The following is a 15,495-nucleotide window of genomic DNA, read 5'->3' on the forward strand; positions in this document are numbered from 1 at the left end:
AGGGGTAGTAACCGCCGCAATAAGCAAGCTACACCCATGCTTATTTGTTTTACCCAGACTATGTTATTCAGCCCTTATTGGTTGTTTTACTTCTCCCCTGCCGTTGAAGCAGGGAGCTATGCTGGATATGCGTGAAGTATCAGTTTTTCTTCTCCCCTGCCGTTGAAGCAGAGAGCTATGCTGGATATGCGTGAAGTATCAGTTTTTCTTCTCCCCTGCCGTTGAAGCAGAGAGCTATGCTGGATATGCGTGAAGTATCAGTTTTTCTTCTCCCCTGCCGTTGAAGCAGAGAGCTATGCTGGATATGCGTGAAGTATCAGTTTTTCTTCTCCCCTGCCGTTGAAGCAGAGAGCTACGCTGGATATGCGTGAAGTATCAGTTTTTCTTCTCCCCTGCCGTTGAAGCAGAGAGCTATGCTGGATATGCATTGAAAGTGAAGTATCAGGCTTATTTGGTTTGGGGTAGTAACCGCCGTAACAAGCCAGTTACTCCCCGCTTTGTGAGTGCAAATCCTTTTTTCCACATTTCCTCTTGCCGTTGAAGCTTAGAGCGATGTTGGAGTATCAGTAACCATGTGTATGTTTATTGAATATGGGTATTATCTCCAGGCAGTTGCCGTCATTCTGGCGAGCCACCCACTCTTCATTGACGGCCTCTTGACTTTATGGATCCACAGTGTTTATCCCACGCCCCTTTGAAGTCCTTCACAGTTCTGGTCTTCACCACTTCCTCTGGAAGGGCATTCCACCACCCTCTCCGTGAAGAAATACTTCCTGACATTGGTTCTGAATCTTCCTCCCTGGAGCTTCAAATCGTGACCCCTGGTTCTGCTGATTTTTTTCCTACGGAAAAGGTTTGTCGTTGTCTTTGGATCATTAAAACCTTTCAAGTATCTGAAAGTCTGTATCATATCACCTCTGCTCCTCCTTTCCTCCAGGGTGTACATATTTAGATTCTTCAATCTCTCCTCATAAGTCATTCGATGAAGACCTTCCACCTTTTTGGTCGCCCTTCTCTGGACCGCCTCCATCTTGTCTCTGTCTCTTCGGAGATACGGTCTCCAGAACTGAACACAATACTCCAGGTGAGGTCTCACCAAGGACCTGTACAAGGGGATAATCACTTCCCTTTTCTTACTCGATATTCCTCTCTCTATGCAGCCCAGCATTCTTCTGGCTTTAGCTATCGCCTTGTCACATTGTTTCGCCGACTTCAGATCATTAGACACCATCACCCCAAGGTCTCTCTCCTGCTCCGTGCACATCAGCCTTTCTCCCACCCATCGAATACAGTTCATTCGGATTTCCACTCCCCATATGCATGACTCTGCACTACTTGGCATTGAATCTCAGCTGCCATATCTTCGACCACTCTTCCAGCTTCCTTAAATCCCGTCTCATTCTCTCCACTCCTTCCGGCGTGTCCACTCTGTTGCAGATCTTAGTGTAATCCGCAAAAATACAAATCGTACCTTCTATCCCGTCCGCAATGTCGCTCACAAAGATATCGAACAGGACCGGTCCCAACACCGATCTTTGCGGTACACCACTTAAAACCACTCTCTCTTCAGAGAGAGTTCCATTTACCATCACATGTTGTCTTCTGTCCGTCAACCAGTTTGCAATCCAGGCCACCACCTCTGCACTCACTCCTAAGCTTCTCATTTTATTCACCAGTCTCCTGTGTGGGACCGTATCAAAAGCTTTGCTGAAATCCAAGTAGATGACATCGAGTGCTCTTCCTTGATCCAATTCCTTGGTTACCCAGTCAAAAAAGTCAATCAGATTTGTCTGACAGGATCTTCCCCTGGTGAATCCATGCTGCCTCTGGTCCAGCAATTCTCCCGACTGTAGATAATTCACTATTCTCTCTTTCAACAGTGACTCCATTACTTTTCCCACCACTGAAGTGAGGCTAACTGGTCTGTAGTTACCAGCCTCTTCTCTGTTCCCACTCTTGTGAAGCGGGACCACCACCGCTCTTCTCCAATCACTCGGCACCACTCCCTTTTCTAGGGATCTATTGAACAGGTCACACAGCGGACCCGCCAGCACATCTCTGAGCTCCCTCAGTATCCTGGGATGAACTTCATCAGGCCCCATGTCAACAGACAAGGGGGCACCCGCAGCCTCTCAGTGCAGAAAGAGCCTGGCTGTTCGAGTGGGAAGAGAAGCATCTTATCCAGCTCTCACTATTCTATATAAGCAGGAAAGAAGAACCTGCAAGCTGACTACCTCAGCATGAACAGGATGGACACGGGCCAGAGGCCTTTCAAAGGATAATAGGCCATTAGGGGCCTGAATGTGCGCAGCTAATAGTGACTCATGCAAACGTTAAGGTCGTATTTTTCAGCTATGGGGTGGAGCCGGGATAGAGGAGGATAGATGCACTCTTATGTGAATGGCCAAGACTCAGCTGGCTATATATCTTCCCACCATGGCCACTAATAGGCAGACAATAAAAAAGGTCATCCTATTAGCCCCAGAATGGCCAAAGAGACCCTGGTATGCTGATCTGATGAAGCTGCTAGACAAAGCCCTGCTGGTTCTACCCAGGGTGCAGGGTCTTCTCTGGCAAGGTCCGGAAACCGATGGAAGTCCATTCTCTCTTATGCCTGGGCCCTTGAGAGGGTGCGCCTGTGCAAGAGAGGATCCTCTGCCTCTGTGATCTCGACTGTGCTAAAGGTCCAGAAGTTTTCCACCTCCCTGGTCTATGTCAGGGTTTGGCGAGTTTTTGAGAAATTTGTACCAAGCAGGACCGTTTGCCTTGGAGAGCGGATATCTTGCAAATATTAGATTTCCTACAGGTAGGTCTGGCACTCGGGTCCTTGAAGGTCCAGGTCGCAGCCATTGCATGTTAACCACTAAGCCTTATGCTTCACCTTTGATGCAACTCCAACATTACTCTCTGCATCAATGACAGGGGATGGCAGGAAATTTGAATCAAACCGTTACCAACAAGGGCCCTGAACTTGGTGGTCAGTGAAACAGATAAGTATGGGAAAATAGTGTGGGAGCTTGCTGGGAAGACTGGATGGGCCATTTGGTCTTTTTCTGCCGTCAATTCTGTTTCTATATGTTATAGGGGCTGAATTAAAGGCATCTCAGTAGCTGCACACTTGGACATAGGGCATTTTCTTAAAGGGGTAAAATGCATCAGGGCACAGTTCCACCCAATGAGACCTCAATCTGGTGCTAATAGCCTTAGTGCAACTTTCCTAAAGCGGACATCTATTAAGGAATAGTCACTGAAGGGTTTCTTCCTTATGGCAATCTGCTTGGCCAGGCGCATCTCAGAACTGCAGGTCCTATCATGAAGAGATCCTTACTTAGTATTTTTGCAGGATTCTGTCACTTTTGGCCAGTTCCATTGTTCCTACTCAAGGTGATCTCATCATTTCATATAAATAGGGTGGTATCCCTTCCAGTGTTCAATAGTGAGGACTAGGGGAAGGATAGGAGTCTATGTCTATTAGACATACGTCGGATTTTGTTGAGATATCTGAAGTTGTCAAATGCCTTTAGGAAAACACAGGCTCTTTGTCTTGTTTGGTGGTGCCCAGGAGAGACAGCCTCCAAGGGTACAATAGACAGGTAGATTAGGGAAGCAATCGCATCAACTTACTTATAGGTAAACAGATACTGGCAGCACTCCGGGCTTGTTCTACAAAGGTATAAGCATCATCAGCCCCCCCCCCCCCCAACCCAGTTGGAGGAAATTTCTAAGGCAGTTGCTTGGTCATCCTTGCATTTTTTGTTAAGCATTACAAGTTGGACATAGACTAGGTCAAGGCAAATTCAGCTTTTGGGGCAGGACTGATCAAGGCAGTCCTGTCTTCCTCCCGTCCCAGCAAGAAGTAGCTTTTGCAACTTTCATACGGGATGGTCTGTCTAGCAAAAAGGAAAGGAAGATTAAAATATTCTTACCCGATGATTTTCCTTCCTTGAGTCTTGCTAGATCAATCGAGAACATAACCAGGAACACAGGTTTAAGGAAGCTCACCGAGGCATATTTCCTTTATCTCTAAAGGTGCCTGTTCTCTCTTTCGATACTGGTACCTCTTGCTCACTCAGAACAGTCTTGTGGATCTTGTAATGTTGTTTTTATTGGCATAGATTGGACATAGTTTTCTGGCAGGCTACTGGGATTGTGCCAGAAGCACACCTGCCTTATAGTTCGGAGTGAGGTCATAAAAAGAGGTGTGTCCTCTATCTCCGTTAGCTGTAGAGGAGGGAAATCCCATATGTGATGACTGGTCTGGCAGGATTCAAGGAAAGAAAATTCTCAGGTAAGAATAATTTAACCTTCTGCTGTCTTCCTCTTTCTTTGGTACTCCCAGTTCCTCACCGATGCCCTCTTCTTTTTTTATTTATTACATTTTTAATCAAAGCACTTACACAATGCTCCATATAACAATTGAATGGAAATAATGAAAAAATAAAAGAAGAAACATTACTTAGACAATTATATTGGAAATTAGAAGGGAAACAAAGTAAAAAGAGGAGTTACAAAGTAACGAATAAGAAAAAGTCATAGCAATGAATAAATGAGTTCCTGTCAGTAACTACATGCAAGCTTTACTGGACCAATGAAGAAGCTGGAGAAGATGTCAAAACTTTCCTAGCATCATTAAAAGCTCTGAGCTGCTCGGAGAAAAGAAGATATAACTATTAGAATGATATCTAACAAAGCATTTGCAGGGATAGCAGAGTATAAAGGTAGCACCAATATCCAACACCTCTTGCCTTAAGAGAAGAAAACCTCTCATCCACTCCTGGGTAGCCTTGAGAAATCAGAAAAAATATGTATGACCTGGCCATGAAAAGGAGAATTAAGATTTTGAAAATGTAAGGGCATTACTTTGCTAAGTTCCTCATCGGTAATAAAAGAAACCAAGAGGGTGGCATGATCAATAATCGCATTTCCAGACATTTCTATAAGGTGAGTAACATTTAAAGAAGAAGGAGTGGAACTAGAACTGGAAGGTAAAAAGAAAGATCTTATTAATAGAAGATATAGATTTAGAGGAAACTTTCAAGACGTCCATGAAATATCTCCTTAAAGTCATAATTGGAAGTTCTCCCATAACCTTGGGAAAATTTAGAAAACGAAGGTTCAAACGATGAGATGAATTTTCAAGAAATTCCACTCTTCCAGAGATGGTATCCCACTCTTGAATCAATTTAGTCTGGAGCGTGGCCATATTAGCCAGATCTTGCTGAATGAATAGAGGAAATCTTATTGTCATGATCACCCAGCTTAAGTTCATGAGAATTAACCAAGGGATCCAACTTAGACACAAAGGAGTCCAACTTACTGGTTGAAATGGCAAGGGCCTGGTCAAATAAGGACATCACCTCCCAAAGAGAATCCAGAGTGATCTCTGTCGGCTTCTGGGAAGGCTGAGGAAGTTCCCTGATGGCTAAAGAGTAAGAAAAAGGCTTCCTTATCCCTGGAGCTATAACAGGAGACAGAGACTGGAGAAATTGCCAGCAAAATGAGCAAGTCCTGCCCTCCACCAGATGGAATGCCAGACACTGAGCCTTTGACGACTCCCTCCCACTTGGTCACCAGGAAGGGGTCGCATCCGGGCGCTGGCGGTAAGGCTTGCTGATGGGGGCTAAGAGAAACCTCGTCCCTGGGAGAAATCTGTGTTCCTCCGCCGACACAACAGGAGCAGGAGATGCAAAGGAGGTGATTATCTACTGTGCTTCGAGGTAAATGGCCTCAGGGGGATAGAACCGAATCTTGCTTTTCCATTTAGGAGCCATTAAAGGAGAAGAATTGGAAGAAGAAAACAGCAGGCTAGAAACAGCAGAATGCAGTGTCTCAGGTCATGCGGACATCCTGTTTCTGCGCTTACCAATGCCCTCTTCTATTCCTCACTGCCATCCTGGGTAGGGGTGGCTCAGGCTTTGTTGACTTTGGCACGCTCCCAATCTCCGACATGCCACCTCCCCCCTCCTTGGAGTTACATTGGCTACCAGATAAGTTTCACTTCCATTTTAAAATCTTTACTCTTCTCTTTCTGCTTCTAAGGACAACAGGTTGCAATTTCCTTGTGAACAAACTGGAATGGTGTGTTTCCATGAGTACATTTGAGGTTAGCCATTGCTGGTTTTGGGTTTTTTTTTTTAAACATATTCCTGCACATTCAGGCTTTGTTAGTAACATGAAAAATGGCACTTCCATAGGTAGGGCCTGAATTGTGGAATACCATGCCCCTGAAGTTAAGCTTAGAGGAGGATCTGCCATTTAGATGCTTTTTATAGGCTTGGTTTTTCATTATTGCCTTTGATCAATGCATTGGTACTGCAGCTTAACTAACCATAATTATGGCTTGCTCTATAATTATGTTTATCAGTTCATTTTATATGTACTATTTTAATTTTTTTTTTTATTTATATTGCACTTTTTTCAGGCACTTCAAAGCAGATTACATTCAACTACTTTGTGTTTCTCTGTCTAGAAGGCTTACATTCTAAATTTGTATTGCTCAGTATTGCAGACTGCCACTTTGATCACTGGAAAAAGCAGTTTCTAAATTCATGAACTGAAATCACACCACTGCAGGGACTGTGGCTCTGAGCCCCTACATTCAGGCATCTGCATGTCTGCCCTGTTTATGTTTGAGGAGCTGAGCTGGTGTGTAGCAGTGGAAGAGGCCTCTGGCGGGTGCAGTAGTAGCTAGGAGAGGGGGGTGCGTATTGGACACAGCAGGGGCTGTGCGGTACCACACATCATCAGCACTGGTGTTGGACAGAGGAGGGAGACCACATTTTTAAGCCACAAAGCACACCCAGTAACCTTGCACCAGCCCTGAACAGGGTGTGTACTTTTACCCAATAGGATAAAGGGGAGGAAGAACACACGTGACGATGTCATTGCAATCTCTACATGTATGTTCACATGTATACTTTGCACTGCATTCCCAGTCACCTTTCTGAAAATTCAAGCTTGCGGGCCTGTAGGTAGTTTGAAAACTTGACCGCTTAAAGCATTTACATTCCCAGAATTGGTTTTCAGTTCAAAGTGAAGTCAGACCGAGGTTGCCAATTGAATATGTGTCCTTTTCCCTTTTCAGTGTTCGTTCCACTAACATTGTCCGGAATCTGGAGTCCACTCGCTGTTTGTTAGCAGGGCTGTTCCAGCAGCAGCAGCAAAATGGTGAGTCCATTGCCCAAAGCGTCTTGCCCGTGCTCCTCGCTGGACTCAGCCATCTGCTCTTACTCCAGTTCGGTAGGACCGTGCCTATTCTGATAGACCTATAGTTTTATTTTGAGTCGCTTTGCAATCAGAAACTGCACAAAGAATGGGAGAACACAGAATTAAGAAATCCCGTTGCACCCATCAAAGATTAACAGACAAGGAGAGACTTGTGTCCACATGACCAGGCGTTGAACGACTGAGCCATGAAACTTTGGATCCTGACATTCAAGCAGGTTTTTTGTTTTTTTTTACCCACTGTCTGAGAACAAACATTTATGGCTGGGACTTTTATCTGTGGAAGGGAGTAGTCAGGCAGATCTGGTATCATGTGACTTTGAAGGGCCCTAGTTTCTGCTTTGCTTTTAACTCTCTTTGCAATGCACGTTAGCTTTCTGCAAGAATTAAGAATGTGGGAAAAGCTGAAATTTTGTTTACTAAATAGTTTTCAAATGTCTCGTATCTGTGAAATCGCTACTGGGAGAATTTTCATGAGGGAAGTGGAGAATGGTGAAAGCCACTTCTGCAGCGTTTGTGCCGCCCCTTTCTTCATACAGGGCTTTTACCAAATGCAGGACAATTGGTACATTTTGCCATGTTCCACGCGTTTTGTTAGAACTTTTTCAGGTTGACTCTGTTAAAACGCATTCACAGTTTGCACGCATCGAGCCCAACTTTGTTTTGCAAAGGAAAAAGATTTGGGACAAGTCCCATAAGGAACAAATGGAGAATCAGGTCCATTTCTGAAAGGACAGATTGTAGTGCAGTGGGAGTTGGGCGGGCAGAATGCAGTGCGATAGAAGGCGAAGGCCAGCAGAGACCCTCCGGTTGCAATCACCTGCTGTGCTCCCAGGGCCAAAGGCCTGTCATATCCTGTGCTTCCAGTGGTCCTCATAAGACCAAAGACTCTGCTATTCTCAGCTCCTTCCCAGTGAAGACTCCACTTTCATCTCCTGCACTGCTCCCAAGGCTGAAGACCTGTCACATCCCATGACATTCATAGCTTCACTAAGCAGAGATCATGGCCAAAAGATCTATAGCCATAGGCTAGCAGAAGGATAAGTAAATCATTTATATACCTGCAGCAGGAAGCTGCAGGTATATACTCCATGAATACTACAAACGGCTCTGGTTTCCAAATTTCCACCATGAATATTCATGGGAGACGTTTGTAGGCATTTGAGTCACATACCAAGTTAATTTGCCTGTCCTGAAACCATGACCTGTTTGCGATTCTCAGGCTAGGTTGTTTATACTGTCTCACTGACCTGGGCCTGGTGATGAAAACCTGGATACTATTGTATTTGCAGTAGAAAGGCCCAAATTAAAAATGGAACAAAGTAGAAGATTGACCACCAGTGGCCTTGTGTTGTTAAAAACAAATGTGCTTTTTTGCTTCTGCACCCCAGAACAGGCTCAAAGTTGCACTGGTGTGAACTAGAAAATATGGCATGGACTCATGGAATGAACTATAAGTGGCAGGACATGGCTTCCTGCAAAACATAGCCTAGATTAGGTGGACCAGGTAGACAACTAGGATAGTATGCAACAAGAAGACTCTCATAATAGCTATGTGATGATCGCACCTGAGGTCCTTAGAGCCTCAATCACTCAGCCTTTTCCCCATAGACACAGAATAGAAGAAAAGCCTTAATAAATCAAGCCATTAGTCTTTTAGTAATGCTTGCTGCTTAGTATCACTTATTATGTAAAAGTGAATTCAGCTCATGATACATTAACTTAATGAAAAGTTTGTGCAACTGTCACGTTCATTAGCCTTCTTTCAAAAAAACATTTCATTACCTTTCCAAATCCGAGCTCAAGATGAGTTGCAGTCAGGCATAGTAGGCAATCTATCAGCTGTCTTGGGCAAGGGAGCTACGTTTTTACCTGATGCAATGGAATCTGACTTGCCCAAGATCACAAGGAGCATGAGAAGGAGAAGCAGCCCACTATAAACTACTGGTGCTCCTCTGCTCTGGCATTCTGGAATATGCTAAGAAAAAAATGGGAAATTCCTGAACAGTCCTGCTGAGGCACTGCTCAGAAACCTAAAGGCTGATGTGTCAAGCAGCCCAGTGATGAGTATGGCTGAATGATCCCCTTGTGCATCAGGATTAAGGCTATGTTTTGCTGTGTCTAAATAAAATAATCTGGGATTAATATTGACCTGAAACCTGAAACCCAGAAAATGGTTACCCAATTTTCTGGGACATATATTTACAGTGGAATTTAGGGGTGTTTTATGTCCCAGAGCAAAAGACAATCCATGCTGGATCAGACCAAGGGTCCGTTGAGCCTGGCAGCCTGTCTACAACAGTAGATCCAGTTTCCTGTTGCTCATTCCCAGGGATTTCGCAACGTCACCTGGTTAATAGCTGGATTTTCCTCCAGGAACTTGTCCAAACCTTTTTCAAATCCAGCTGTGCTACTCGCCTTGACCACATTCTCTGGCAACAAATTCCACAGCTTGATTATGCATCGAGTGAAGAAAAATACTCTGTCCAATTTGTTTGAAATCTATTACCTGTTATTTTCATGGAGTGCCCCTTAATCCTAGTACTAATTGAAAAGGTAAATAAACTCTTCCCTGTTTTACCTGTTCCATGTACTTTCCCAGATCAGTCCAGACTCCTGGGTTTTGCCTCCCTACCAGCAGATGGCGACAGAGAAAGTTTCACTGACACTGTACATAACCCAGTGTGCCATGTGCAGTCCCTCAGTATTTCTGTCTCCAGCAGATGATAGATTGTATAAAACCTGCATTCTGGGGAGAGAGAAAAAAAATAAAGAAAATTTATGAATCCTCCCAGGAGCTGGTGAGGTCCTGGTGGGGCCATCCCCCCCTAGTTTGAAGTGGTCGAGCAGGTGACCCTTCCTTCTGATAGCTTGGTCTGGAGGTCCGTGGGATGGACATCTGGTGGTCCAGATGCCTCATGCTCCACGAGATGGTGCTGGAATCTGCTGGCATTTGTGCACAGCAAGCCCAGTAGAGGAGGGAAGTATCCCTTTTATACGGTTTGTCCAGGGCTGAGACTAAAGTTTGGCGAAAAAAAGACTGATATAGCCAGTGATCTGTTTTTTTTCTGTTCTGCCATGCAGCCTGCGCTCCTGGAACCGGAACCTCTGCACCAAAGGAAAGTATTGGTTTCTATGTATCTTTATTTGTTCTCAGAGAGTTAAAAAAAAAATAAAATAAAAAAATAACAAGGAACTAGTTAGAGGAATCTGTGCAGCAGTGGGGTTCCTGGGGGAAGCTATCTTTGCAGCTCTGGAACTCAGCGATGGGGTTTTTCAGCAGCTTCTCTGCCTGCGGAGGAGACCAGGTGTTGGCTCCGTGGTGCTGAGGGACTGTTCCCCCTGCTTTCCATTGAGGTACTTATGGTGCCGTGGTGCGGGGAAGAATAGCGTGCACGTGAAGCAAAAGCGGCATGGTGTTCAGGGGTCTGCTTCGAGCTTGGCCGCACTGGTAGAACGAGCCTCTCGGTGACTGAGTCTAGCACTGAGGCTTTCCCCATCAGCACAGAAATGATATCCATTTTTAGATTCTCTAGCAGTGTTGGTGGGAGAGGCAGGGGAATCCTCTCAACTATTGCTGGTGGTTCCCTGTCCTGTGGAGCTGCAGAGAGACACTTGCACCAAGGAAGAGTCTCTGGTTCTAGTAGAGGTCTTCTGACAGTTTAAATTTGTTTATGTGCAAAGCCTGTATAGTGGAACAAGCAGTGAGGGATGCTGGCTCTCGGCCCCAGTCTCTATGGATTCTTGACCAGTCAAGAGGCCTGAGCTGTTGAGAAGCTCTTCAGACCTTTGATGATTTTTAGTGTTGGATGTTAAATGGATCCGGGCCTAAACACACTGAAGGTGCAGGCAGGCTTTGCTTAGCTGCATTGTAAGCCACTGTAGCAGTTCTTTTCCCACGTGTGTAGGCATGTGTGCGCGTTCTTGCCACACGGCGGTTGCATGCCCAGGGACCTGTGCATGTAAGGCCGCGGACTAGATTTGAATGGGTACCTCTGTGACCTGAGAGTGTATTTGTGCATGTAAAGCCGTGACTTAGACTGGAGCATGTATTTGCGCAGGTACTTTTGTGGGTACGACTGCGACCTAATCTTGAGCGCATATTTGTGCGTGTCCTGGAGGGGTGTGCACATATGCCCGGGTGACATTGGTGTGTGTGCAGGAGGCCACCTAGAGCCAAATTTCAGGAGAGCTAGGCACCGGGGACGAACAGGTCCAAGTGCTTTGCTATCTGTGAGGCTTGCTGTCTGATAGTAATTCAGTCCTCACTCTCTCTCCATTTGTGTCAGCGCTATTTAGATGCTCAAAGCGCTTTGACTACTACAGCTTTTGCCCATGTTGGGATGGTGTCTCTGGAGGAAATTAGTGGAGTGGAAGGCTGAGGCAATGGTCAGTTCTCCTCCTGCCTTGTTCCCAAGGGCAGAAGTTCCCCCGAGAGAGAGAGAGGTTGGAGAGAGCAAGGTTGGGCCTATGGGCTCCGCTATAGATCCATCCTCCTTCTCCTAGGTGGAATGTTTCCAGGACCTGCAGACCTTTCTGCAGGGGTGTCAAGTGAAGGCAAAGCAACCTACTATGTAGGGATTCCATGCTTGGGCCTCCCAATTGTCAGTCACGGTGGGCAAATGCCGCTGGGAGGTTTTCCCTGGTAATGTTCAAGGGGGTGTGGATCATGAGACATCGGAGAATTCCGATGGGGAATTGACTTTCTCACCTCTAGAAGAGGGAGAAATTGCACATGATTGAGAGCTGCTTCAGACTCTGCTCAGATTTTTTTCTTTTTTCACAGAGATATCTTGCTGAGTTTGTTGGCTCAGACCCTGAACACACTTAGTGTGGCCAGAGGTCAGTTTTAAGATAAGCGTCCTATTTCTTTTGCCCCTGTATTCAATTCAAGAGATATTGGATTTAGAGAAGGTAAATGTGGCTCTCAAGGTTCCCAGTTTCCGCATGGAAACTCTGAGGTCCAGCTCTGAGGTCTGTCATAATTGCAGTACGCAAGGAAGAGTTCTTTACATTTCTCGCCTTCATGGTCCTAAGGGAACGTTTTTGGTTTTGAGCCCTTCCTTTTAGCTGGCGACAGCTCCACTTCACCAAGGTGTGATGCTGGTGGGGGCAACCGCATTGCAAAAGGAGGGTATGTTGATGCATCCGTATCTGGACGACTGGCTCATTCGTGTGAAATCAGAGGACCTCTAAAGACAATCAGTACAAAAGGTAGCGATGCGCTTGAAGTCTCTAGGATGGGTGGTGAACCTAGCAATGATCCATTTAGTCATCTTTGGAGTATCTGGGAGCTCAGTTCACATGCTGGTGGAAAGAGTGTTTCTCACTGAGAGAGACTGCTGAAATTGTAGTCACATAAGGCTTCTTCTAGAGCTTTCGGTGTCCAGGGTCTGGGACTATTTACAGGTCCTGGTTCTATGGCATCGACATTGGAATTAATGCATTGGGCGTTTACGCATATGCGGCCTCTGTAGGGAGGAGTTCTCTCCCACTGGAATCCATTATTGGAAGAGTTTAATCTTCCTTTTCCATTAGAGGCGAAAGTCAGGGACAGTCTTTCGTGGTGGCTTACTCACACCAGTCTCGAGCGTGGTGCGGAATTGGAGGTTCCGAATTAGGTAATAGTCACCACCAATGCAAGCCTCTCTGGATGGAGGACAGTGTAGCAAGATCAGTCGGCACAGGGCCAGTGGTCAAAACAGGTGGCCTCAGTCTAGCAATTGGTTAGAGACGAGAGCAGTGCATTTTGCGTTACTTGCCTGTCTGTCAAAGTTATGCGGCCATCTAGTACGGATCCTGTCAGACAATGCAATGACAGTGGCCTACATCAACCATCAAGGTGGAATCAAGAATCAGTGAGTGGCTTGAGAGACCTAGGAGTTGATTCTGGGCAGAGCAGCACTGGACCGGCTGCCAGCGTTTCACATCACCAGAGTGAACAACGTTCAGGCGGATTTTCTCAGTCGGAGAAAGTTAGACCCCGGAGAATGGGAACTGTCAGAGGCAGTGATGTGTCTCATTCATGGAAGATGGGGGTATCCCGACCAAAGAGAACACGAAGGCATTGTGGTTTTACAGTGGCTGAAAAGAATGCGGTATGGAAGGAATCAGAGCTCTCTAGTGTGGCCTTGGACTCAAAAGATTGCCTTCCCTCCGTGGCCTCTGGTGGACAAAGGATTACAGCGGATAGAGAAACATCCGGGCAACTTGATCCTGGTAGCTCCAGAGTGGCCACATTTGCCATACTTCCCAGATGTGATCAACATGGCCATAGACAGGCTCCTGAGGTTTGGACATGAGTTGACCTTTTTTTTTTTTCCCCACCAGATCTAAAATTTTCAGGTGAGACGGCTCATTTCTGTCTTGCGGCTTTGCTTCTGAGAGGAAATAACTGAGATAGAAAGGGGTATTATGAAGTGATTATTTCCACCTCATTGCAGGCTAGGCAACCTTTTACATCCTTAATGTATGTGTGAATTTGGAGGACCTTCGAGTCCTGGTCTGTTGATGGAGTGCAGTCTCAGCCTGTTCAGGCTATGGTGTTGCATATTTTGGCTTTTCTACAGAAAGGTTCGGTCAAGGGACTGGCCTTTAATTCTCTGAGAGTCCAGGTAGCGACATTGGGTTGTCTCCGGGGTAAGGTGCAAGGGGTATCCTCTGTCTGCACATCCAGATGTTATATGGTTCCTTTGGGAAGCTAAGAACGTGTGTCCTCAGGTGCAGAACATTTGCTGTCTTGGAATCTGAATCTAGTCCTTAGAGGATTGTGTGAGACTTGATTTGAACCACTAAAGAGAGCTACAGTTAAGTACTTGACTCTTAAAGTAGTTTTCTTGGTGGCTATTTATTCAGCCAGGAGAATTTCAGAGCTCCAGGCACTGTTGTGTCGAGATCCCTTCCTACAGATGTCTGATTTGGGGATATCTTTAGGCATGGTGCCACCTTTTCTGCCTGAGGTAGTCTTGGCGTTCCATCTTACAGGGTCATTTATCAAATCGCGTAAACGCATTTTTGTATGTGTTATGACGTTTTCGCATGCGAAAAACATCTTAACACATGCAAAAAGCACCATAATGCATGGTGCAATGCAAATTTTTAAAAGGAGAAGAATTGGGGAGGAGTCGAGGGTGGGATTTTCAAAAAAGTGGGGTGCAAACCATAGTGCACAATATCGCACGGTTTTAACGCCGAAAATAACTACACATTTTTCAATTGCGTTATGCCCATAACGCAATATGCGATTTTTTTTTTTTGCAAATCCCGTTTTGGGCATTTTTAGACTGGGGAAGGGCCTGAGATGAGAGGGTGAGCTTATCTGTTCCTGCATACTGTTCAAGCTCCTCCTACTCAAAAGAGCCTTCGTTCTGCAGCTCCTCACAACCACTCCTCTATCTCTCTACACCCTTCCTCGTGCATGCCACTTAATAAGCAAGTCACTCCTACCCATGCCCTTCCCTACTGTCAGTTTCAGACTCAGTACTTTCAACCTGGTTGCACCATATGATTGGAATAGACTTCCTGAGCTGGTGCGTCACACTCCCTCTCTTGCCTTATTTAAATCCCATGTAAAAACCCAGCTTTGAGGCTCCTTTTAAATCTTAATCCCCGATTGTCCTGCTTACAGCCTCAATCATTTTTAACCAATAATACATATTATCTTTCTTAAAATGTATTAATTGCTTATACACAAGCACTATGATATACAAATTACAACAAACACAATTAAAAGTATACAAGCAAAAAACTACTGACACATAACTGTGTCATAAAAAAAAATCATGCCAATAAAATTCCCAAAGTGTCTTTTGCCCTGTATGTTTGTCTTGATTAGATTGCTCTACCAAGCAGGGACTCTCTCATGTTTTTGTATATTAAGTAGCACTATAGAAGTGCTAAATAATATTAGTAGTAATCCTCCAAATGTACATACTCCAGTTCTTTTTCCCATGTTAATATGTATTTTAACCTAAAAAGTAAATCTCTGCAATTTGTATAGGCTGGTGATCATTTCCTTTGGTGTGGTATCTCTAGATAAGACTCTTGGAAAGAGATAAGCAGCCAAGACTGGATTTCCTGATATTGCTACTAGTAATGAATTGCTGTACTTATAGAACCGAGACTGTCACCCTCAGTTTTTTCAAATAAGGTTTGAAACAAAATCACTTGCAGTAAAATAAATAAATAAATAGAAATTAAAAAAAAAATTGCCCTATATAATACATTCTGCTACTCTCATCTTTTTTAGAAGTTTAGAGAAAACACCAGGGG

General features: G+C 45.0%; 1 protein-coding gene across 4 annotated transcripts in view; it reads left to right on the top strand.

The window, feature by feature from the left end:
* ACP6 (acid phosphatase 6, lysophosphatidic) overlaps positions 1–15,495 on the top strand; it is a 62,614-nt gene that overhangs the window by 14,304 nt on the left and 32,815 nt on the right. For all 4 annotated transcript variants that reach the window (XM_029578342.1, XM_029578344.1, XM_029578345.1 and 1 more), the window contains one exon: positions 7,085–7,167. In XM_029578342.1, the coding sequence (XP_029434202.1) occupies positions 7,085–7,167 (83 nt within the window). The remainder of the gene's footprint in view (positions 1–7,084; positions 7,168–15,495) is intronic.

Source organism: Rhinatrema bivittatum, chromosome 15 (genome assembly GCF_901001135.1).
Source record: "Rhinatrema bivittatum chromosome 15, aRhiBiv1.1, whole genome shotgun sequence".
In the NCBI taxonomy this organism is placed as follows: Eukaryota; Metazoa; Chordata; class Amphibia; order Gymnophiona; family Rhinatrematidae; genus Rhinatrema; species Rhinatrema bivittatum.